Source organism: Balaenoptera musculus, chromosome 15 (assembly GCF_009873245.2).
Source record: "Balaenoptera musculus isolate JJ_BM4_2016_0621 chromosome 15, mBalMus1.pri.v3, whole genome shotgun sequence".
In the NCBI taxonomy this organism is placed as follows: Eukaryota; Metazoa; Chordata; class Mammalia; order Artiodactyla; family Balaenopteridae; genus Balaenoptera; species Balaenoptera musculus.
Window position 1 is genome coordinate 52,419,941 of NC_045799.1, and position 26,288 is coordinate 52,446,228.

At 49.3% G+C, this 26,288-nt stretch overlaps 1 protein-coding gene across 1 annotated transcript in view; it reads right to left on the reverse strand.

The window, feature by feature from the left end:
- Positions 1-2,319: 2,319 nt before the first annotated feature.
- Positions 2,320-26,288, reverse strand: part of LOC118880655 (CREB binding protein) — a 129,587-nt gene continuing 105,618 nt past the window's right edge. Inside the window, 12 exon segments of the mRNA XM_036824400.1 lie at positions 2,320-5,519; positions 7,002-7,283; positions 7,453-7,614; positions 9,720-9,887; positions 10,229-10,394; positions 11,501-11,614; positions 12,234-12,380; positions 12,744-12,894; positions 17,427-17,494; positions 17,822-17,899; positions 20,620-20,676; positions 22,260-22,340. Of these exon segments, the coding sequence (XP_036680295.1) occupies positions 3,387-5,519; positions 7,002-7,283; positions 7,453-7,614; positions 9,720-9,887; positions 10,229-10,394; positions 11,501-11,614; positions 12,234-12,380; positions 12,744-12,894; positions 17,427-17,494; positions 17,822-17,899; positions 20,620-20,676; positions 22,260-22,340 (3,607 nt within the window). The 3' untranslated portion in view covers positions 2,320-3,386.

A 26,288-nucleotide genomic window follows, 5' to 3' on the forward strand; every position in this document is an offset into this window, starting at 1 on the left:
GCTAAGCTAATTCTACAGGTTGTTAGCCAACTGGAACCATCTTTGAATCCAAGCAGTTTTGCCAGCTTTTATTATAAACACCAGCACATTTCAAGTTTCCTCTTTTTTTTCCCCAAGGATTTCAGGCAACTTTATTCATGGCAGAAGTTCCTTTTTTTTTTTTTTTTTTAAATAAGTTTACTTATTTTATTTATTTTTGGCTGTGTTGGGTCTTCGTTGCTGCACGTGGGCTTTCTCTAGTTGTGGTGAGCGGGAGCTACTCTTCGTTGTGGTGCGCGGGCTTCTCATTGTGGTGGTTTCTCTTGTTGCAGAGCACGGGCTCTAGGCATGCAGGCTCAGTAGTTGTGGTACGCGGGCTCTAGAGCGCAGGCTCAGTAGTTGTGGCACCTGGGCTTAGCTGCCCCGCAGCATGTGGGATCTTCCTGGACCAGGGCTTGAAACTGTGTCCCCTGCATTGGCAGGCGGATTTTTTTTTTTTAATTTTTAAAAAAATATTTAAATTTTATTTATTTTTGGCTGCATTGGGTCTTCGTTGCTGCGCACGGGCTTTCTCTAGTTGCGGCGAGTGGGGGCTACTCCTCGTTGCGGTGTGTGGGCTTCTCATTGTGGTGGCTTCTCTTGTTGTGGAGCACAGGCTCTAGGCACACGGGCTTCAGTAGCTGTGGCACGTGGGCTCAGTAGTTGTGGCTTGCGGGCTCTAGAGTGCAGGCTCTGTAGTTGTGGCGCATGGGTTTAGCTGCTCTGCGGCATGTGGGATCTTCCCAGACCAGGGCTTGAACCCGTGTTCCCTGCATTGGCAGGCTGATTCTTAACCGCTGCACCACGAGGGAAGCCCAAGTTTCCTCTATTTGATCACAAACACAGGACTTTTTTTCTCCTCCTAAGTAGACAGCATGTGAGACACCGCGTCGGGGCTTTCCAGCTCTCACAGAAACTTCCTTACGCCAAGTGCCAGGTTAGCATCCAGCCCACACCCTTGGCCGCATCCTTTGGCAACAAGATTGCATGGGACTCCAAGAGGATGAGGTCGGCACAGTTTTGGATTCTGGGATGACCTGAAAGAGACTCCCCATTGGCCAGGGTAAGAGGGCTGCACATCTGAAGTGTGGGCCTGGAGCTGCTGCTTCTCCAGGGCCCAGACGGCTCACACTTCTTGTCTGAACAGACTCAGCCCAGGGCTTTCCCATCAGTGCAGAAGGCGACCGGGAAGAGGGTCACAGACGCAGGACTTGAGCACGTTAGGCGAGGATGGCACGTGGCCATGGAGGGCCTGGCCCCGCTTCCCTTTGGGGATGGGTGGGGATGGGGGTTGGTTGGTGGCGAGATGGTGGTCTTAGTCTTACCTGGCTAAATCTACAACATTAGAACAAGATTCGAAGCCCTGTGTTACAACTAATTAGAGAGTTTCCTCAAATTTAGATTCCCACTTCAAGTGTTTTGAAAAGATTTTTGTGAATACAGGGCCAAAAGGAAAGCTACTTGGGCTGTGATTTCTAAGTCTGACATCACAACCCCTCGATTGAGACCACCCTTGGTTGGGAGGCAGGGGAATGAGACAGGACCCCACTTGCCAGTGCCCTGGGAGGGGGTGCACAGACCAAAGAATGAATGTCAACTCTCCTGGCGGTGGTCTTCCTCGTAGATGTCATTTTTACAGCATTCAGGACCTCGAGTGTCACCCCCCAGTTAAGGGCCCCTGGAATTGGACTCAGAGAGGAGGGGTGGACCAGGCGGCCGAGTGCAAGCGTCGCTCGAAGCTGGAGGCCTCTTCCCACCCCAGCAGGGCTGGTGGCCAGTGTTCCACATCGTTCCCCCCAGCGGCCCCCAGGGCAGTACCTCGCTGTTTCTAGAGGAAGGTGGAGAAGGCAGGACTGGAGCCGCATCTGCCCAGCCCAGCGTCAGAGGCCGTGGCGGCATCCTCCCTCACTGAACCAGGATTTGGGGGCAGGCCAGGAACCCCCTGTAGTTCCCGGAACACCCTTTGCATCAATTCTGGGATTGGCATGTAGGAGCGGGGGTGGGGTGGGGGTGGCTAAGATGGGGAGCGTGGACAGGCGACAAAGTGCTGTTTCAGGGCCACTTGTGTCCCCGGCTCTTGAGTGAGGTTCTTCCATGAGCAGCAAAGGAGGGCCCTCCAGGCCTTGGCTGAGCCCAGCTGCCACCCCAGCACCCCGCCGCCCCCGGCCACCAGGACCGCGGCCCCCACCTTTCCTCTGTGAGCAAACAATCAGAATCATGTCTTACAAAGAACAGACTCCAAAAATATATATAAATAAATAAAAACCTTAAACATTCTTACAGGGATCTTAAAGAACAGAATACATGTTAAAAACTTCAGTAATTTATATCAATTTTAAGCGGTACTTTATATACAATGGGGGAAAAAAACACATGCATAGTCCAAATACAATGTTGAAAACAGCATTTTCATAACAAAAGAGCTGGAACACGAAGTGTTAACACCATGTACATGAATTCAAGGACCACCCTTTTTGTCTGTTGCACACAGTTTATTTAACAATATGATATAAGAAATGAGTTGGTACTTTACCATTCTATACAGTGATTGAATCTTCTTGAATTTTCTTATTTATAGTAATTATAGCGCTTGCATGATTTACACTAGAATTGCTTTTCCTCATTTCAAGTTTCACATAGAAGAAAGAAAAGAATGCTTCTTCTCTATTAACATTAGCATGGTCTAAGAGAGTGATCATCCCTATTTTTTGTCTAAAACCAGTTTTATCAGAGAAACAAAGCAACAATTTCTACATCTGCAAGACAAGAGTTTGGCTTAAGCCAGTATGTATAGATAGATGTGTGTGTGGGTGTGTACGTGTGTGCGCTCAGGAGCCAATTCCTATCATCCAGGGGTAATACTTGGAGACGCCCACAGAGTTCACTATAGAAAAAATCTTCCCGCAACGTCAGAAAGTTATCGGGATACATTATAAGCTTGCATTATTTCAGGAATCAGTTTCTGAATATTATTTTTCTTCTCACTTTTAAACATAAATGTTTAAAGTCTTGAAAATACAAATAAAAAATATGAATATAATGAACTTGTTTTTCCCATTAAAAAAAGGCATGAGTCACCAGCAATGACGACAAAAAGAATCCAAACAAAACCCCCCTCCCCCCAAAACAAAAAACAAAAAACAAAAAAAAAAAAACAAAAAGAGAGAGAGAGACCAGATATTTAAATCAACTGGTTTTTAACAAAAAAATATATTCTTTGTATTGTTTCTTTAAACAGCAATCTACCCTTCCATGACTTGGAAGTAGCAGTTCCATCTAGGAATAAAAAGAGCCCAGATGCCTCGATTTCAGTACAAAAGGTCCAAGAACATGAAAGGGAAAAAAAAACAAGTGATGCTCTCACAATGCTACAAACCCTCCACAAACTTTTCTAGGGTGTCTCCCGTGGTGTCGCCGACCAGGGACAGCTCATTGGACAACGCACTCCTGTTGGGGGTGTTCAGCTGGGGGAGCATTGCACTCTGTTCGGGGTTCCCCAAGTGTCCCTGATCTATGGAGCTGGCCATGGTGACTGCGAGTCCTGGGTGGGGGGAACCAGTCTGGGGCGAGACGTGGTGTGGTGAAGGCTGGGGCTGTATCCGTGGCGACGGGCTGGAATGTGGAGGCTGGGACTGGGGCCGCGGAGACTGGACAGGGGCCGGAGACCGCACCTGGCTACTGAGGGACGTGGCCATCTGCTGGCCGGGGAGGTGCGAGGCCTGCGGCTGTCCTGAGAGCATGTGCTGCTGGGGGCTCATGGGGTTCGGCTGGCCCGGGGACCCAATCTGCTGCTTCATCTGCTGCTGCTGCAGAATCCGCTGCTGCAGGGCCTGCTGGATGTTGGGGGTGCTGTCTGCGCCCAGCCCAGGCTGCCCCATCTGGCTGAGCTGTCCCATCTGGGCCGCCATCTGGCCCATGGAGCTGCCCTGGATGGGGAGGTGCTGCTGCATCCGCTGCTGCTGCATGGCCGCGGGGTAGCCTCCGGGTCCCTGAGGCTGCTGGAACTGGCCGTGCCCCGCCATGCCCCCGGCCATGCCGGCACTGCCCTGCTGCTGCTGCTGCTGCTGCTGCTGTTGCTGCTGCTGCTGCTGCTGCTGCAGGAGCTGCCTTCGCAGCATCTCTCTGTACTGTGGGTTCATACTTGCCATGCTGGGGTTGTGCCCCGGGTTCATGATGTTCAGGGCCTGGCCCTGGGGGTTCAGGCCGCCCATCGCCGGCTGCTGTGGAGGCACGCCGGGCCGCGGCCCGCCGGCTTGCATGGCATTCAGGTTCTGCAGGCTGGGCTGCTGGTGCAGGCCGGGCTGGGGCTGCAGGCCGGGCTGGGGCTGCAGGCCGGGCTGACTGGCCACGTACTTGGCCGTGCGCTGTTTAATGAAAGCTGCCATCAGCTGAGGGTTGGACTTGAGGATGTTGAGCACCTGCTGCTGCTGCTGTGGGGAGCTGGGGGACTTCAGGGTCCGAAGCAGGTCCTGCAGGGCGCCGGGCGAGATGCTCCGGGGCGGTTGCACGCTGGGCATCCGCGGCCCGGCCACGGCCGGCTGGGCCTGCATGGACATCACGGGTCTGGGCATGCCTGGCATCGGCTGCTGCTGGGGGATGGGTGCCTGCTGCCACTGCCCAGGTGGCAGGCTGGGCACGACGGGCCCACTGACCTGGTTGGGTCGGGGCACGTTCAGGCCCACGGGGGCCATCTGGCTCACCGGCGTCACCATGCCCGTGCGCCCCGGGGGCATGCCGTTGTTGATGTTCACCCGGTACAGGTGCTGCTGCTGCTGGGCCTCCCGCTCGATCTGCCGGGCTGCCTCCACTGCCGCGGGCGGGGGCTGGGCGGGGGGCGGTGGGGCCGGCACCTGGTTGGTGGGCTTCCCGGTGGACACCGTTGTTGGGGGCTGAGTTCGGGCCACACTGGGGAAGCCGGCTGGTGACATGTTCACGGGCGACGGCTGCGGCTGGGCGGGGGGCTGTGGCGTCTGGGGCGTGCTGGGCTGCTGCGTGGGGGTCCCGGGTGGTGCTGAGGTAGGGGAAGGCAGGCTCTGCTGAGGCACGTTGCGGGTGTTCATGGTGGCCATCCGCCGGCGCATGAGCTGGGCCTGCTGCAGGCGGTGCTGGATCTGCTGCTGGCGGAGCTTGTGTTTGATGTTGAGGCAGAAGGGCACGGGGCACTTGTTTTCTTGGCAGTGTTTGGCGTGGTAGCAGCAGAGGGCAATGAGCTGCTTGCACACTGGGCAGCCGCCGTTGGTCTTGCGCTTGCAACCCTTGGTGTGCTGCACCACCCGCTTCATCTTCTGGCAGGACGGCAGTGAGCAGTTGGCGTTGCGGCACTGGCAGGCGTGCACCAGGGACTGGATGCAGCGCTGGATGCTCAGGCGCCGCGACTCCTGGGGGCTCTTGGACTGTGGCTCACCCTGGCTGCTGCCCTCGTCGTCCAGGCCCAGCCCCCACTTCACCATCTTGTGGGTGTGGCTCTTCGTGTTGTAGCAGTTGATGCAGAGGTCGTAGTCCTGCGGGCGAGGACAAGGGACAAGCCAGCGTCAGCACGCGGCCCCGACCACCAGCTCCCCACCATCCCCACGAGGCTCACAGATGCCAAACGTGTCTGCTCCCCGGAACCTTCACTCCCGGGAACACTCCACAGCCCAGAAATTCCAGAGACCACCGGTGCACCTAGTCGCCCTCTTCTGGGGGCCCCTCTGCCTTCTCCCAACCTGCTGGCTCACAGTGTGTGCAGCTTCGTGAGCACCCCGAGGCTGGGGCCCCTATGCTCTGGGGCTGCTGCGGGTGCCCTCGGTGCATCCCCAGAGCTCGGGCGGGCACTGGGGCTGAGAGGCCTTTACCAGGAGGAAGGCCCTGGGCTCGCACCATGGCAACATAATGCCCCCTCCCCAGGTTTCTAAAAGCTGCACCTGGAGACAGAGACCACAAAGCACTAGATCTGGAGGATGAGCCCTGTGACCAGGACTGCTAACCTTCTCACAGCAAGGACGTGAAAATCCCCACAGTGGGAAATAAGAGAGAGGACAAAAGGAAGCTGGAGAGAGTGGCAGAGAGACGAAGGCATTATAGAGAACCTCTCTGCCCCCAGAGAGCACAGAGCTGCTGCTGTGGAGCGCTCGACTATGGGGACTATCTAGGCGTTGACACCAGCAAGGTGAGGACTGGGCAGGAGGGGAGTCTGACCATCTGCGGGGGGAGGCAGAGCACATGATACCCCGTGCAAGTGACCCGTCTGTGCCAGGGACAGGCCGAGACCGCCGCAGAGGGGGTGCCGGTGTGGTCTGACCACAGGATCCACCAGGACAAGGGAGGAGGGGTTCAAGACCCCTGACCAAAGGGACCCAGCCTGACAGCAGCAGGGAACCCCGACCTCTTGGCAAGCCTAGACTGGGAGCACCAGAAGAGGAACCAGTCAGAATTCCAATGGAACCAAAGCACCACCGTGCTCTCTTCTCTCTGCCCGCCCACCCTGCACCGAAAGGCCTGTGCACGTGCCTGACACAGAGCTGGTGTTAACGAAACACAACAAATAAAATAACAAAGTGCTTGTGATCATCTCCGCATCCTGGAAAGGTCAGCACAAATGTTGCCTCCCAGGGAAGCTCACTGGCTTCCCTCCGTCCCCTGAAGACCAGCTCCCCCGCACCCTGGACACATGCCGTTGGGACGAGGTCGGGACCAGGCTGCCCCGTGAGCAGACACCGGCTGCTCCTTGCCCTGGACGGCTGGTGCTAAGCCCCAGAACAGGCACAGGGCAGGAACCCCACCAACATCGAGAGAAACCCTCTCATTCGTGAACCCCAAAACACAATCTCAAAACCAACAGTGGACTAGTGGAGTGGACAGATGAGCATTCATCTGGTCATTTTCTCCCTAGAAAACGCCAACTGTCTAAGAGTTGCCCTGAAACACACATGCACAGCCCGAGAGCGCCGTGGGCCTTGCCAGCTCTGCCGGCAGCTCTGCGCGGGCAGGTGCCCTGCGCTCACCTCGCACACGGTGCAGTGCCAGCGCGTCTCCACGTGGTGCTTGCACTCGTTGCAGGTGTAGACGAAGCGGTCCTGGCCCTGGGTGTGCAGCTCCACCAGCATGCACAGCGTGGACCACTTGGAGCGCCGCAGGGAGGAGAACTCCCAATGCTTGTCCCGGGCCAGCGTGAGGAAGGCGTCCCGCCCATCCATGAGGTCACAGCTGAGCAGGGGGTCGGGGTCGACAATGGGGGGCAGCGTGTTGATGACGGGCCCAGCGTGGAGGTGGATCACAAAGAAGACCTGGGGGACGGCAGGGAGGAGCAGTGTCAGCCTCACTGAGAGAAGGACCGAGCCGACTCCTGCTGTCCCCGGGGCTGAACTGCGTTGGTGACAAGCAGCGTGGTGTCGCCAGGCCGGGCCTCCTCCCCCTGCACTTGGTCCGCCCCCACCCCACCCCGCCCACCCCCACCTCTTTGTGCTTCTCCATCGTGGCATAGAGCTTCTGGGACAAGTCGTTGGACACGTTGGGCATGCTGGGCTTTTTCTTGTTGGCTCGGCTGATGCTGCTTTTATTCTTGTTGGTTTTCTTGTTGTTCTTTTTCTTGGCGTTCTTGCTGTCGCCCTGGCTGCCCTGTAATAAGACTCAGAGCTGTCGGCCCTGCCTAGCCTCCTGCTCCAATGTCCAGCAGGGAGACCACCAGTTCCTGCTGCGGGGGCTCCAGGGAGCTGGGCCTGAGGCAGGAGACCGTCGAGCAGACCCCTACCGGCCTGCGCACAGGCCATGTGCGTGGCTGTCAACACTGCTGCCTTCAGAGGAAACCGCTGAGGGGAAGGAGGTGAGTATGGAAGCAGGGCCCGGACTTGGCCAGGACTGAATGGGTACAGTGGTGACAAACATAAAGCAAGCACTGCCTGTGCCACAGCAGCCGCACATCACGTGGAGGCTGGAGGGAAGAACACCCTTGGGATGCTAGTTGGGATCTAACCACTGAGGGGGTGGAAGCCGTTTCTCCTGGTCCTGTGTTTTCTACTGGCTGGAGGCAGGCACTCCTCCTCGACGGGCACACAGCCAGGGCTGTGTCCCCCTCAGAGCCCCTCTGCGGCAGCTCGGCCGGCAGCACAGACTCTCCTCCCAGCACCCCCTGAGCCCTGGATGCCAGTGCTGACTCAGGCCACCTCCTGTGCCTGGGTGGCCGTCCGGCAGAGGCAGAGGAACCTGGGTTCACTAATCGGCTGTGGTCTTTCTCCCACAGGCACTCCAAGTTTCCACTGAAATCCAGCCCACCCTTCCAGGTCAGCTTGAGGGAGGGACCTGCCGGCATCTCTGCAGTCCCTGAGGAGCAGCATCTCCAGCCCTAAATCACCCCATGTTCCAGGGGATGACGGGTCCTGCCTCCAGGGAGGTCCAGCAAAAGGCAGGCAGAGAACGATGACCACAGCCCTCGACCTCTCCTCGGGACCCACCTGTGACATGAGTACTTGTCACATCCTCACCCACGCTTTCTCCATTTTGGAAGGGGCTAGGGATGCTGTCTTGCAAAAAGGACAAACCCTAAAGCACATGCTGCCTGGCACGAAGCAGCCATGCAGACGCTCAACCCTAGACCCCTGGCTCTGGATGCTGGCTCCACATGCAGCCCCAAGCCCTCCTGAGGGCCCCAGGCCTGCACGGCTGGTAACAGGCACCTCGAGATTAACACATCTGCAGCCAATTCTTGACTTCTTCCCCCAAGTGTGCTCTCCCTTCCTTCTCCCCTTCAGGGAGACGCAGCAACACTGACTCAATTCTAAGGCCCCAGACCCAGCAGGCAGCCTCGATCCAGGATCTTCCTCATGCGCCACAAAGATGCGCCCTAAGTTCTGAGGTTGTTACTCTCAAAACACGTCATACGCTGCTCACTGCCGAGAGCTACGAATCCAACTAAACCACCATCATCTCTTACTTGAACATGTGAAACACGGCACGACTCGGGCTCTGCCACCCTCCTCCTCCTGCTGGAGGCCCCTCCTCCTGGATCTTCTGGGCTCCTCTCACCAGTCAGTCTCTGCTCAGATGCCACCTCCCCAGACAGGCCCTCCCAAAGGTGCTGCATCTGCCCTCTTCCCTCGTGTCTGTCCTACACCATCTCAGCATGCACCACACACTAGGACACACACCCCTTGAAGGCAGGGATGGAGACCTCTTTAGTTCCCACTGCACCCCTCAGGACGGTGCCCGCACATGGCGGGGGCTCAGTGACCAGAGTGAGTGCACAGACGCATGAACACCCAGTGAAGAGTGGGGGGCAGTTTACCACAAGGAGAGTGCATGAGGCCTGGCAAACAAGAGTCTCCTCCTCAAGTCATTTCTAAAGTGAACTGACTGGTTCCTGATCATGATACCCGTCTCCATCTCCATCTCCATCTCCAGCACCTCTTCTGGGCTCCCTGGCAGGGCGCCCTCCTCTCTCATCTTGCCATGTCTCAGCCCCGCTGTCCTGCCCAGAGATGCCAGAGCAAGCCCCTCTGTCCACCTAGCAGGTGATGTGTCTCCAGTTCGCCCAGCACCCAGTGTGGGCTGTGCCCCCAGGCCCAGGCCTGCCCTGTGGTGGGCGGTAACACGGTGAGGTTAGGTATGAAAACACCACCACAGACAAAGGAGGCCATGTCTTGAGAACTGAGCAGCCCACACTCACTCCCTGACCTGCTGTAGCGCAGCCTTTAGCACGTGCGCTGGGGCCCTCCCTTGGGCTTTACCTCTGGGGTCTCACTGGCCGCGGTGCTCTCCTCCTTCTTCCTCTCTTCTTCCTCCTGTTCCAGCTCCTTAATGCTCTCCTCCAACACGTTAGGCCAAAAGTCACCCTCGAAATAGGGCAGTTCCTTGGCACTGGTGAGCCTGTCTTCAGTTGCTTGTTTGAAAATGTCCTGGAAAGTGAACAAGCACAGCGGTGAGATGAGGCGGGCTGGGTGACAACACTCTGGGGAGGGGGCTCGGGGCCACGACGTGGAGAGGGGACCGCGCACTCCTGAGGCGCATGGTTTCACAGGCTCTGCCGCCACTTCTCTTGGACTGCCAACTGCAAATCTTGACGGACAGCAGAGAAGTTGCTTCTTAGTTTATGATTTTAAAATTTTTTAATTTTTGCTTTCCAATACTCATAAGTAGATATAATTCTAACCCATGTGAGCACAGAGGGAGACATGTGAAGATGTGGGAGTCAGTGGTGAGGAGGCACCCCCCCCCCCGCCCTCAGCGGTGTGGGCACCTTATAGTCATGGATGATGCGCTCGGCAAAGGCCTTGTCCAGCATCTTCTTGTACCACTCCTGCAGGCGCTTTGGCTTGGGGATTTTTTGATCCGGGGGGTGGCAATGGAAGATGTAGTCGTCTCCTTCACTTGGGGGACAGGCCCAGATGTGTCCTGTTACATACCTGCAGGACATACACACAATTCAGATGGAAGCAGTGAGCAAAATCATCCCTGCCTTTGAGGAGTAACAGCTGAGGAACACGGACCAAAGGACAGAAATAACTATGAAGAAAAACAACAAAAAAGAAATTACAAAATGCTTCTGGCAGAACACGTGAGAGGCCTAAGAGAGGTTCCAAACCATTGTGCTGGGGAAGGGGGTTAGGGTAAAGCCAAATCTCTACAGAGTGCAAACGCAGCCTGGAAATTGGCCCTACGGTACCTCCCTCTTGGGTGTGCATGTCAGGCAGGGGCTAACGCTGCAAGGGAACCTGTGACACAGGAGAGAGCCTGGGAAGACGGCAACGGGTCAGGCGTATCAGACGGCTTGTCCCCAGGGTGGATGCACTGAATTTCCTATCTACTTTCTCCTGCACATTGGAAAGGAAGTTGAGTATTTCTTTCTAAGGGGTTAAAGACAAAATAGATCTCATTCATTCTGCTCAAGGCACTTCAATCAAACATCTCCTTTCCAAATTTGGGAAAGAAATGTGATCTAGAACGTAAGAAGAGAGACAGGAAAAGAAGTCAGACACAAGAGACCACATCTGGTAGGATTCCGCTTCTATGAACCGTCCAGAAAAGGCACATTTATGGAGACAAAAAGGAGATTAGTAGTCACTGGGGGCAGGGGTCCAAAAGGGATGAACAGCAAATGGGTGCAGGGATCTTAACGGGGGTGGGGGGGATGAGAATGCTCTGAAACTGATTTACCGTGACAGCTGCATTACTCGGTAAAGTTACTAAAAATCACTGAATGTACACCTGAAGCAGGTGAATTGTATGATACATAAAATATGCCTCAATAAAGTTTTAAAAAAACAGACTAGAATGTGAGAAAAACACAGAAGGCAGGGAAAGCACATGAGCTGTGCTGGGAGCCCCAGACCCAAGTGGCCCAACAGAGCATCTGGCTGGAAGGGTGCTCTGGAGACCCCTGAATCCGTTTAAGGACATTAAAATAAAAACACAAAAAACCTTAAGAAATACTTGTGTTATTTCACAAAATACACAGTGAAAATTAAAAGTGGAGTTTTTATTAGTTCTGAATAATTTGAATTAAACTCACCCCAATTTCTTCACGTACTCTAAATATCCAATAAGGATCTCATGGTAAACAGCTGTTCGGAGGCATCGGGGTCGGAAGAAATGAATACTGTCCAGATAAGATATGTACACACGCCTGGGGGGCAGGGTGAGGAAGAAATGAATTGAAAGTTCAGGTTATCTCCCAAACTTGAAACCAAACACCAAGCATCTAAAAAAAGCTCCAAAAATAAATTCTGTTTTGATAGCATTTACACTGGCCACAAACAGGACATAAGAAATCTGCCATCACCAAGCTCTGCTACCAATCAATAAAATAGAATTCAATTTCATCACTGAACTACGAAACAATGCCATCACTCACCACGGGGAACCGTGGAGAGATCAGGGCAAATTAGGAAAAGCCACTTCTAATTCCTTCTCACCCAGATTCTTGACTGAATGTGAAATAACTCTCAGCAGAGGTGTGACATTTTCATAGGTGCATCAAAGAGAAGCCCGGCCTGTGTAGCAGTCCCCACCCCCTCCTCCATTGGTTTACCTGCCCCAGGTAAGACAGGGACAACAGCAAGACCAGGATCAAAACCCATGTGTGCTTACAACACAAAGCACTCTACAGTCATCAAAACTCTTCACTTCCCACTGGCTTAGCAGAAAACGAACTAATGAAACTAACTAGTGGTTCTCTAAGATGTTTAGAGCCTCGGTCGCTAGCACAACACGTGACACGCACCCCAAAGGAGCTAGAGGATTACCTTGTGTTTGGAGGGGGGCAATCAGAGCCATACTCTTGGACGTGCATCCCAAAGAAGCACACATCCACTCCATCAATTTCCTCAAAGGCAAAGAGTGCTTTGGTTCGATACGGGAAAGATTCAGACATTTCCCCAGAATCCACAAACCTGAAATAAAAGAGCCTGATGTTTGCATGCATCACCACCATTTACAAAGTGCTTTACAGACGAGACCTGCTGCCGTAAACCCGCTCAGTGCAGAGAAGCTGGAGGCGAGGTCCCCCCTTCTGACCACTGGCCCAGAGCTCCTCCACTGGCCCAGGCAGCTCGGAGCCTTGACCCCATTCTTTGTGACACTGCTTCACTCAGACAGGAATTCCACCTCCCCTGATGAACGTGGGATACTGACAGAAGGGTGGCTACATGCTAACTGATGAAAAGCTTTCAAATTATGCAAACTCTAAAGCTTTGCCAGAAAGCAAGGCTCTGGTTAACCACGTGGGGTGCCCACTGGAACGTCTGCACACAAACCGTGACTTCATCCCGGGCTTGACCTCCACCGTCTTGTCTGAGCTGGCCACTACGCGGACAAACACCTCCCCGGCTTCAGGATGATTCTGTCGCCGCAAAAACTTGTTGACTCGGTCTTCCAAGTGGTTTCCCAACCGTGTGGTCTGCAGTCCTGCAAAGTCCAGCACAAGCAGATGAGAGGGCTTCGGGAGGGTTGAGGTCACAGAATCCACCTCTTTCAGTGTAGTCTGGTATTTTAAGGAGTAACATTCTCCAAATACAGAAGGGGTCTAATGTGTCCTATGAGGTAAGAAGCATTTTATAAAAGAAAGGTGGACCCTGGAATCTCAGGCATTCCACGCATTGAAAACTGTCAAATGCCCAATATTTCCATCTTCTTCTAACTGTAAGGGGCAGAAGAAACACAAAGGTGGACCCAAATCTGAAAGAAGATGGGCTCTGGGGTGAAGCAGGGGAGCAGGCACGAGGGAGCCGCACTGGGTCCACCCTGCCTCCTGCCCCACATGCCCAGCCCCTAGTGAGACAGAGATCTGGCCCTGGCTGCGCCCACACAGCTGCTCAGTGTCACAGCTGTGCCCAAGGCTGGAACGCACACTTGAAGAACTCTTAACAGAAATGGGGAGCCTGCCACTGCTTTCCCTGGAAGGCAGGGCTGGCACAGCCTCAGAGACAGGATGGCACAAATGCCCCTTCCTGCCCAGCTCTGATGAGAGTCCTGGTGCAGAGTCTGAGACAGCTAAGCTAGCATGCAGCCAAGGGCTACCTCGCTCTGCGAGCATTCCAATCCTGGGCGGCAAGGGACGCTGTCCCAGGACGGAGACCTGCCTGGCACCATTGCTGGTGGGCTCCTCCGCCCTGCCCCTCTGTACCCTCCCTCTCCCAGGGACAGGCCAGGAGTTACACAGCATATAAATACACATACAGTCATAGCATAAAAAAACTCTGTGCATATGGGGATAAAAGACTAGACGGGAAAGCTGCAAAAGGTTAACAGTGACTATAGATGACAGGATTTTAGAAGATTCCTTACTGAGGTTAAGAAATATCTGCAAAATTTAGGCTTTTTAAATTTAGTTTCTCTGCAATAAACATACCAATGGTAGAGTTTTTTTGGTATATAAATTATACCTCAATAAAAGTGATTAAAAAAAAAACTTACAATGGCAATGAAATAAAGACCCCATTAAAAAATAAGAACTTTAAAAGCTATAAAAATAAGCGGAAGTAGAATTATGTTTCACACTCTGATACACATGCACACTTTCCACAGCTGTTTAGTCATGCTCTGGATCCCCTTATTTCAACCTCCCACAGCTGAGATAACCATCCTGAGAAAAAGAGAATTAGGTGCAAAGGACTTAGACCATCTCATCTATTCTTTGTGAAGCCCAGAAGAAAATTCTCACGTTCTCACCCCCCTGTACTCCCGCCCATGCCGCTGCTGAGCAAGTTTTGTTCCCTCATGAGGTGGCTTCCAATCCAGAAAGGGAGGACACAGCTAAGAAGGGCCACCCTGCGCTAGTGCAGGGAGCTCCCCCTTCCCTTGTGAAACTACGATTACACACACTATGATTTTCACATAATGAATAGGAGTAAACCTTCAAAATTAAGTCTTTACGTTTTTTCCCCAAATTACCTGAATTACCTGTACTAAAAATACAGGGTTTTTTTTGAATTTTATTTTTTTTATACAGCAGGTTCTTATTAGTTATCTAGTTTATACATATTAGTGTGTATATGTCAATCCCAGTCTCCCAGTTCATCCCACCCCCCACCCCCCACCACTTTCCCCCCTTGGTGTCTGTCCATAAATGTGTTCTCTACATCTGTGTCTCTATTTCTGCCCTGCAAACCTGTTCATCTGTACCATTTTTCTAGGTTCCACATATATGCGTTAGTATACGGTATTTGTTTTTCTGATTTACTTCACTCTGAAAATAGTTATTTTTTTTTTTAATACATTTATTTATTTTTGGCTGAGTTGGGTCTTCGTTGCTGCACGCGGGCTTTCTCTAGTTGTGGCGAGCGGGGGCTACTCCTCGTTGCGGTGCGTGGGCTTCTCACTGTCGTGGCTTCTCTTGTTGCAGAGCACGGGCTCTAGGCAGGCAGGCTTTGGTAGTTGTGGGGTGCAGGCTCAGTAATTGTGGCTCGCAGGTTCAGTAGTTGTGGCGCACGGGCTTAGTTGCTCCGCGGCATGTGGGATCTTCCCGGACCAGGGCTCGATCCCGTGTCCCCTGCATTGGCAGGTGGATTCTTAACCACTGCGCCATCAGGGAAGCCCAAAATACAGTTTTTAAGTGAGACAATTATGACGGTCTGCTCACAAGCACCAAACTGAACGCCGTGAAGAGGGCTGGAGAGGTGCTCCGCTGTGTCCCCTGAGAGAAGAGCCATGGGCTTTACACACGGGACGGCACCGTGTAAACCTGGAGAGCAGCCAGCACGTGCTCAGAGACTCAGTACTGGGGAAAGAAGGGCTGTTCTCATGCTGCGGTGCCACGCGAAGGCGTCCTCCAGACCAGCAAGTACAGGCACTGAGGGTGGGCATTTCTGCAGCAGCCCCTCCCACTGGACAGCAGGGCCCAGGCCACCCTCACTGTGATGGTGCCTCGGGCTTCCCACAGGGTGGCCACGTGCTTTGGTTTAGGTTCCCGTTTCCACTCCCCACAGCCCATCGTGCTGCAGCGGACGGCCCTGTACATGCCTTTAAGCACATGAGCAAATATCTTTGTAGGAGACGTGCGTCAAAGTGGAACTGCTCAGTCTAAAAATGGACATTTTAAATTGTATCCCACCAGGTATATTTTTGACCATGGGAGCCTTATATTTCCCTTTATGTGATCAAATCCTTCAGCCTTTTGCTTTCTGACCTCTGGGCTCTATCTTTTTTAGGAAGGTTTTTCATAACTGAACACAGTAAAAACACTCTCTTACTCTGACCTCCAAAGCATTTGTAGTTCTTACTTTTCGTCCCTTTAGCCACCCGAGTTGCGTTGTGCATGTGGCGTTAATGGAGAGGTGGTTTTGGGTGGATAGTCAGTTGTTTAGTATCACTCTCTGCCCAGCAGCTGGAAGATATTTTCAATGCAGTTGTCCCTCCACACCCACAGGGGACTGGTTCCAGGAACCCCTCAGACACCAAAATCCAAGGATGCTGAAGTTCCTGACATACAATGGTGCAGTACATAAGGCCCTCTGTACCCACAGGTCCCACATGCGTGGACACGGAGTGCCCACTGCACTAAGTCAGTGCAAATGACGCAACCTCTCTTTTGTGACCGACAGACACTTGCAGAGATGATGCTAATACACAATCAAATCAAAAACCAAGGGGAGACACACCACCTCTAAGGTCCTTTTCTGTAAGTGAAGGTTCTACATCTTTGAAGCTCATCTGTGAAAGGTCCACATATCCCTCTCCACCATTCTCTGGACACTAGGGGAGGGTGGGGGCTGGGCCAGCTCTCAGGTTCTCCTACCCGCCCCCCCCCCCCCCCGACCCCTCTCTCTTCTGGCCGCAACTGCTCTTCTATTGAAGCCTAGCTCTCCTGGCAATTTCTGTTTTGGTCACCAAAGCTCTGGCCCAGGAGATTGATTCTAAGTAGCTGACTGCTTTAGTGGCCTCACTCAGAATGGATCCTTTAAAGTAGGGGTTCTCACCTGCATGCCCCCAACCCAGGACATCTGGTAATGTATGAAGACATTTCTGACGGCCACCATTCATGGGGGGTGGGGCGGGGAGTGTTACCAGCATTTAGTGGGCAGCAGCCTGCTGCTAAAATTCTAATTAAGCACAAGACAGCCCCATAACAAAGACGTTTCTGGCCCAATGTCAGTACAGAAACCCTGATCTAAAGAGAAATATTATAATAGCTGGTTGATTCATCAATATTTCAAAAGATTTTATAAGAGTGAGTTTAAGCGATAGGATAACTGTGGATTTTGGTAATGACAGAGTTTGAACGTGAATTAACGCTGACTTGGAAGGCTTCAGAGGGGCTTCTTCCTTGCCTGCCACCCTTCCCTCCTGCCCACGGACCTCTCCCTCCATCCCATCTCTCTTCTACTCCAGCTCCTCAGGTGGCCTGGCTCTTGCTGGGGAGCCCTAAGCGGTGTGCTAGTTGCCTGTCCTACTGGAGAGAAGTGAGAGCAGCAGCCGAGTTGACAAAGACGACACGCTGTACACTTCTGAAAAGTGTCGTCTCTAAAAAAGTGAAGACTACCTATGAAAAGTTACTCCTATAGCAACAGGGCGCGCTCTCTGTTCCTCGCAGACACCAGCAGCCACTCCCAATGCGGCAGCGACACACCCAACCAGCCCTCGTGCAGACCAGGCTCCTGCCAGTCCTGGTGATGTTGGCTGATTCCCAGAGGGCCCCAGAGGGTCACTCTTCCCAACAGTGGGGCCCACACCTACTGATGGGCAAACAGCCGCCCCCGCAGGTACCCAGGGCTGAGTGTGCCCAGGACGTGTGTGTGTTATTTCTGAGCTACTTGAGAAGGATCTGCTGACGAATTTTCTCTCTCAGAATTCACAAAGTTTACTATATGTGTTTTAGATGAAAGTTTCTAAACTTTCTAAAACACAGACTGATCATAAAGCTGACTTTCATATAAAGATCAAGGCAAATTATTCTCTTCAAGGGTAAGACAAAAAAATACAAAAACCCTTCCACAACTTACTCTTAGCACTGAATTTGTTTTCTTTACGAGTTCTGCCCGTTTTCTTCAAGCAGTTGTCGCACACAAAGCTGCAAAAAAAATAATGGGTGTGATCAGATTATATAAAACAGTATATGTTGCCAAACCAGTGAAATGCAGCATTAAAATACTTCGTTGGCAATTAAAATCGCATCATTATACAAAAGTGAAGAGGCAGACTGCTTTGATTCTACAATTCCTAAAGCGGGCAAACACTTAAGACTTAAATTTAGAACAAACTGCCATCCATCTAATTGCCGGATTCTTGCTGACAACAATGAATGAAACGCAGTCGCAGCCAGCATCCTCCCCTCTACTCTCTGCATAACTGCTTTCCCTTTCCCGAGATCACAGGAAATCACCAGGAAATTACTCACCCTGAAGGCCAAATGATATCATAGTGGAGAACACAAATCTGATGCATCTTCCGGCCACACTCCTTGCAATCAACGAAACTAGAAGACAAAGAAAGTGCACTCTGACACACGGAGCCACATACATAATGGAGCTTCTACAGAGCCCGTGTGGTGTGCTCACACTTCGTCCCCTTGATGACTTCAAGAATCTGCAGCATTAATGCATCTCTTGACTAACTGAGCCATATTTTAAAAAATGCATCAGTATGATATTTTCTATAGGAAAGACTGACTTTCTCCCTTTCTTTGTACAAATGCCTCTTTCCTCTCTTCTCCCAATCTGCTTTGCAACCAGAAGTGAAAATTTATTTCTAAAAATTGCTATGACGAAGGCCTATTTTACAGGTCAGTATTTCTGATATTACTACAGATTTTCAAGACCAGTGCTTGCTCTAGATGACTGCACATGCCTAAATGGACTTAAATAACAGAGAACAATACCGTCAGTGTTACAAACCCTTGTTCTTAAGCCCAGGCGCAGGAAACGTATGCTGAGTCAGTTACAAGGGTGGGAAATGACGGCCTTTCTTAAAGTAAACACTAGAGAAGTTGGGATGCACCACGCCACCTGCCCTCTGCACAGCTTCCGCCATAGCTCACCTGGGCCCTGTCACCTCACCTAGGAAACTTAATCGCCAACATGCTTGAAGGTCAAAACCTATTTTTTCAGCCATGCCCTTAAAGCCACCACAACTTATACCCTGTGGAAGGCTGAGGGGCTAGAAAGTACCACATTTCTCCAAACAGTCCTGGGTCCCGGCTCTTCCTGTCACGCTAGATGCCGGTCCCCATAACCTGACGCCTGCTCTCACTACTGCTGCTCGAGTCCCTGGCCCCTGACCATCCTACTGCCCTTGCTGAGCAAGCCTTCCACCACAGATCGAGCCCAATCCAGCTTCTCTGCCCCTGCTCTGTCGGAGAAAAGGACACACAAAGGCAGACTGTGCAGAATGGCAGCGACCCTCATCGGCCATCCTCAGTGCTCTCTGCTGTCCTGCCCCAGCTGCTGCCCTTCCCAGTACACACAGGAGGGAATCCAGCACCCTCTGCCCCCTTGTCCTATGGGGCTCCATCCACGCTCCCTACATGCCCTGCCCTTGAGCTCACCTGCAGTGCTGCTGAACATCCCATGTCCTTTCATGTCTTTGTGTCTAGAATGCTCTGCCCACCACCCCCAACACCTGCTTCCAAATGAGTGTCACCTTCTCCACTGGGCCAGGGTCCCCCACTCTGGACTACCTTACTGCCTCCTGCTGCCTGTGCTATGATCTGTCTGTCCTACTGGAAGACAAACGGCTGGAGGACAGGCCCCCTTTATTCATCTGTGTCTTCCCCACTGCCTGGCAACTACTGCTTCAATGTAACGTATTCTGAAATTGAAAAGTGAGTATAGCAACTAACATAACATTGTAAATACTCCAGTATAAAACAAAAATTTTGGGGGACTTCCCTGGTTGCTCAGTGGTTAAGACTCTGCACTCCCAATGCAGGGGGCCCGGGTTCAATCCCTGGTCAGGAAACTAGAGCCCACACGCATGTCGCAACTAAGAGTTTGCATGCCACAAATAAGGAGCCCACGAGCTGCAACAAAGGAGCCTGCCTGCTGCGACTAAGGAGTCCGCGAGCCACAAACTAAGGAGACCACCTGCCACAACTAAGCCCCAGCACAACCAAATAAATAAATAAATATTTAAAAAACAAATAAATAAAATTAAAAATTTTAAAAAACTGAATATAAACCACAGAGAAACGGGAAAACTGTCGGGGAGGACACAATGTGAACAGGGAGACAGCCAGTCAGGACAAACAATCCACTGACACTAAAGAGACAGGGAGCAGGGAGCAGCCTCCTCATGCACCAGGCACTTTGCTAAGTAATCGTGTTCCCCCCGCAACCCCACCCGGGCACTGCTGGCAGGAGAGACTAAGTCAGCTCTCAATGGGAAGTGGAGTCTGTGTCTTCCGCCGGAAGCTGGGAAGTTGAGCCAAGGGAGGGGAGAACCTGTTTCTCAGCTCTGGACGCACCACAGCCACATTTACCGAACTCCCAACAGTGTTGGAGCCTGTGCTCACCAAGCAACCCTGGACAGGCGTTCACCGCAGTGACAGAACAAAATGGGCATCTCCACACACTGGGGTGCCTTCAGGACTCGGCTTTGGGGACCGGGGAGGAGCCACCACATGGAAGGAGCTCTGAGGCCTCTTTAAGGGGTTATTACAAAGCAAAATTTACATACTGAGTATTCTCACTGATCACTGGAGGAAAGGAAAGTATCTGACAATGACCTTCGAAAATATACCATACCAAAGATGGTGACAAGAACATACAACACTGGGCTTCTCATTATTTATTTTTAAAAAGTGGTTTCTAAGAGTTTTTCTTTCTGAAATTTCCCTTTAAATGATACTAGCACCCCTCCACCAAATATTCCTACCTTTAGTCTCTAAAGATTCACACTAAGTGGCTTCTTAAAGACGATGACGAAGTTATTACAGAGATTCTAATAGAGCCAAAACATCCATCTAATCTTACATTAAAGGGTGTTAAAATTCAGTAGCTGGACAGCATGCTACAGAGACATACATCTTTTGTGTGAGTTAAAACAGAATCCACATCTGAAATAACCTCACACAAAAAATTCCACCCAGGGTAATATATTTATTTCCAGCGTCTTCTCCCGCAACCCAACCATAAGGAGGAACTTTCCTGATCTGAAACTAAAACCTAAAAGTCAGAAAGAAAATAGCTGTATACTCACGGTTCAGGATCTAAGGTATCATTTTTCTTCTTTTCAAACTGATCCTTTGAAATTGTCCTTGTTTTTTGGGGGAGGGGGGAAAGGAAAAATGTTAATTAACTAAATTTATCTGTTGAGTATAAACTATAGGGTCTCTGGGATATTATTCTGTAACTAGTTCTTCACATAAAAAGTAAAATGATGGCCAGCTGAAATCTCAAGTAGATGTAATAATGGCATGAACATACAACATTTAATTCTATAGAAAGCACTACCTTTTATTTTTCTCTGCCTTCCCTGGAATATTTCCTCCAAACTATCATCAGCACTTATTACAAGATTTAATTTAAGGCTAGTCAAAATACAGTGGCAAAATTATGTTGAGATTCAAACCTGTTAATTTCTAATCAAATCTACATGGTGAATGACTGCTGAATTTGACCAACACTGGTATTATCAATTCTTCTAATTACAATATTCCTTCATTGACACAAGTCAGCATGTACTTGGGGATATTTTACTTATTCTTAAAGGGCTGAGTATTTCATTTTTGTGGTACTTTTATTAGTGTATATATGAATTACTTGATTCACAGAATTATACAATCCAGTTATTAATCACACAATTGGACTAAAGAATTAAATTGACAAGGGATAGAAAAATAAATTGAATATGTAGAATTTCTGTCATTTTGGTTTATATATCTTACAACAGGTGGGTATGGTTTGTTGTGCGATTGAATAAAGTAAACTTGAGTTGCACAGTAAGTGTCCAACGGTGCTGGAAACTGTTTCAGTGGGAAGCCTTTTTGCCTTTGGGGGGATAGTCACACAGGAGACTTCCCAGAGTGGCAGGAATCACAGCAGAGTCAGGAGAAAAGAAAGACCACAAAACGCTGGCAGTCCTAGGCAGTTATGGTGGCTGGCAGGTTTTTAGGTATCTCGAGCATGTAAATGAGCTGACCATCCAATCTGTGGATTTGCTTTTGCTTTTTTCTCACCACATTCTGGCCATTTGCCTACTCAAAAGTAACTCCATCAGAGGATAAGCATCAGGGAGGAAATGGTGAACTCAGTGAGGGAATGAACAAACTAACTCATGCCTGTCCATGCTGGAGCTGTGAGCAAGAGTCCAACCTCCAGAGAGGAAGGAGATACAGGTACTCGTTGGGGTCTCACCACCTGGGTTCTGTTACCTCTGCAACTTAAAGGACAGAGGTTTCAGTGGAAGATCAACTAAATGCTACAGACGGGGTATACACACAAGACTCATTTTTGCTACTGCCAGTTAGTTCTGTGACTTGGGTTACCTGGTTTCTTAGGTGTAACTGAAAATTTACAATCTTCCCAAATGGAAGGTGACAGCCACTAGGAAAAAGCAAGTGTTTTAGAAGAAGAGATAGAGCAAGGTCGAGAGAGACCACTGCACTGCAGTGGGGGCTACAGCATCACAGTCTCAAGCAGAGGGAAGAATGTGCTAGTGGCACTGGGATTCAGCTACAACAGCTACATTGTAAAATATGAATGTGGGTATAAGTAATATGAAAAATACACTACAGAAAAGTCACAGTGGGTGGCAGTGGTGCTTCCCTTTTAATCACGGATGAGAACAAAACAACAATTCAGAGTCACCCCCGAGAGAAATGACAGGATGGTACTTACGTCTGGGGTTGTGAAGGGTCGTCACCCAGGGTAACATTCTCCCCCTGGATCTCTGTGAAACACTTCTCACAGAAATGATACCTGTCAGCAAGAAGGCCATACTTGGGTGAACTGGTCCATGATAACACACAGCCACCCAAGCAACGAAGCCACCAATCAGAGCAGGGCAGATCACCACGACGAAGGGGGGGCGTTGTTGGTTGATTGATGGGTCAGTGAGGACAATGAAAGGAACAGGGGCAGGTGGGGAAGGGCAGGATTAGAGAACAGGGGAGGGAACAAATAGCACAGACATAAAGGTAAGACGCAAAACACCAAGACAACACAGAGCAGAAAGCCAAGGCAAAGCATTGATTAGCATTCGGTCTCATTGCACACATCCCAGGCCATCATCACTAACAACGGGGTTCGTCCAGCTCCAAGATGCAAATGTTTTCAAGGAGTTGTTAATACTAGAATTGCAAGGAGCCTAATTTTAGGAGTTTGGATTTTGTTATTACTTAGAGAAAACCAGATATAACTAAAGGTTTTGAGATGGAAAAAATTTACTTTGAACAAAACAGTCTGACAAAAGGCCTTAAAAAAGCAATTTAAACTGAAATAGCTTTTTTTCAAAATGGAAAATTTATGCTTGACAGCAATTCATAGATTTTATTTCCGGTATTAAGCCAGATCTTTAAAGGTATGAAAATGTTGAGCACTCAGAACTGGTTTTAATTTTCTCCTGTTATTTTTCACATGTTAATCACTCAGTTAATTGGGTTACAATAGAAATGAAACCAAATCCATATTCTAGACAAACATTTAACAGAAAGGCAATCGGGGTCAAAGACTTTCCAGCCATTTATCAGTAAGAATATACAGAGAAAAACTGTGATATATTGTATAAACAATACAATATATGTAAATCCATGAACAGTCTTAAAATTCAATTCTAAGCTTCAATTTAAACTTTTTGGTATTGGGACCAATCATTCATCAATCTGAGATACTCAGTGACTTCTCTAACTTGGGGACAATCCAAGTTAAGCAAATTTAGAGACTTAATCTTTAAAGCACAATCTGCATTTGAGAAATTATCCATCACCCCAATTTCTTAGAGTATAGAGCCTGGGCTCAAGCTATCAAATAAGAACAGTTAAAATAAAAACTATTAAATGTTTGGAAAGGACACAAATGAGAAATCAACAAAAATGCAGGCTGATGCTGCATAAACAAGATGGGCACAAAGGAATACTGTAGAAGTAAACAAGCTGAATGAGGTGAATTACACAAGCAAAAGGGATGAGTATAAGGTACGACGGCAGCACAATAAAATGCGGTTTTAGTGCTCAAAACTACGTCTACAAGATGCCAAGAGGATTAGTGTTAAAGACACTGTGACGAGACTTGGAGCGCCACACTGAACCACATGGGCAGAAGGAGATGCGGCAGCTTGCAGCTACACACAGACACAGACACACACGCACACAAACACACATGCGCGCACAGCTACAAACAACTGAGATTCAGGCCACTGCCTGGCCAGTTTGTCTTCATTACCACTAAAATAGGTCCCCACAAGTTCTAATTCTAATCTTAATTAAACACATTGAGCATTCTGTCTGCTATATTTCACTGACTAAACACACATAGTGAATTAAAAGTATAAAACTTTAGAGCATGCACACATCTCAAGATTATTCAATTTTTCAGATTTGTTAATGAGGAACATGACAGATTCACTGTGTGTAGCAACTGGATTAATAAGAGTTTCTTGCTGGGACCAGTTTATTTAGAATTAATTCAATCAACAAAGTCTGCCAAGATTAAAAACTGACCAGGAACAAACAGATTAACACTGCTGTTTTTAAAAATACTTATCTCTTTCTCTGAATTAATTACAGTAATATTCTGGCTATTCACTATTTTGTAAATATTTTTATGGAGGCTTGAAATCATGTAGTAAAAGGAATTTCCATGTGTAGAAGGGCATGATCATCACTGGCAAGAAAGAATTACACTATAGAAACTATAAACCAATTAAGCAGCAATCAGAACAATATGCAAAAAAAAGATACCCCTTCAACGCCAAATTGCTTCCTTTTAAAAAATGAATGAAAGTGTTCCAATTTATTATGATCAAACTCAGCCACTGTGGGCTAGCTCAAAGAGGACTATGGAACACACTGTGAAATTAAATTGCCATGGTAATTACATGTGAGTCTAAACGGTTTTAAAATCCTGGACAAACTAAACTCTTAGCTTTTATTCAAGCAGAACATCAAGCCTAGCAACATCTGGGAAACAAGAATCATAAACCCATCATTTTCCACTGGAGGAAACTGGCCCAGAGTGAAGCACTGATGGCTGAATGGCAGCCCCTGGGGTGGCTGCGGAAACCTACGCCCTCTGTGTATAACTAACTTCCATTCCCAAGAACCTCAGGGTCAGAAACTGGGAGGGACAGAGTGTCTGTCCCAGAGCAAGGCCAGAGATGTCAGAGAATCAAACCTGTTCAGGTGTAAGGGGAAAGGGAGGGGCCCTGGCCTCCCTTTAGCTCCCTTCTGATATGATGACAGCCCACCCATCTAGTCAAGTAGGCTAAAACCACTCTGGTAATCAGTGGATGACAGATGTTAATGTCAGACTTGCCCCTATCTTATACCTAGTCCAAACTTTATTCATCCTGGAAATACATAATGGTTCAGAGATTCACTTTTCAACCATAAGAGCCTAGATGACCTTCTGCCTTACGAGAAGGAAGCAGTTTGATGAATATGGAATTATAAAGGAGAAACACTTCACATAATCTGATGATGATGTACATCTGGGTACCTAAAGTTAGCACAATGTAACTGCAGAGTTCATCTGTAAGGGTAATTTAATGTATGGAGTAAATTTTCAAATGCAGATTGTTGTAAGTACCGTATCAGTATATATAAATAACTGGGATAATAGATAATATCTATTCTTATCTATCGATAATAAACTGTTAAAATTATAGAACAGTTTTCCCAACATGACTTACTTTCAAAATTTCCAAGTGTGGAAACAAGTGAAAATGTAACCATATACTAGCTTATCTATTAGTTTCACTTGTTTAAACGGTCTGTAGAATTTCCTATTCTAAGTGCCCAGTTTAGGACTATAAGTACCAAAACAATTATTCAAAAGAACACCATGGTGTTCATTAACAGTCAAGGTTGAGAATGAAAATGTAAGTGGTTGAAATGTCCATCGCAGAATTAGACCACTGCTTTCACAGACTCACAACATGGTATCTCTTCCAGTTCTGTATTCCAGGAAGCACACCTTGTGAGATTCAGCTGAGGAGCAGTATATGCTCACACTCTTAAAATGTATTATGTGTAAAAGAGAACTCCTTTATTTACGTTTCTACTCTTAAGGAAAACAGATTACTTTTGTGCAATAAAAATTAAGTCCTATATAGAAGTAATATTGGACATTTCAGAACTTTCAAAACAATCCTTTGTTTGCACCCCATCAACAAGCTCCTCTGAGGAGGCAGTAGTGCACGCTGATGCCATCCATTCTATCGAACTTGAATTGCTCTCAAGTGAAATATGGCCAAAATCTATGCAAATCAGCCGAGGCAGGGTCCAAAGGACTCAGGAACAGTGAAAAGCAACAATGAAAAGGCCCCCAAATTTAAGAGATGGTGGCAAGCAATCTGTTGTCTGCTCTTCCTTCTAGACCCAAACTGTGATGGGCACTTAACAGTGGGGGCATTTTTCAGGGTATAGTTAATTTTAACCTGTTCTCTTAAAATTTCATAGCTGTATTTTGCACCTAACAGTTTCCAAAGCATTGTCTCCTTGTAGACTGACAACTAAGGGTGTCAGGAAAGGTGTTACTATGCCCATGTCATGGACAAGGTTAAGCTTGATACATTACAGAATGTGCAAAAGGTCATGGGGCTAAAACTGTAAATGGAGGGGCCAGAGCCTCCAGAACAACACTTGTCACTATAGGAGAGATTCCATTTGGGCCACAGTATCATTTCAAACTTTTAGTTTTAAAATGCTT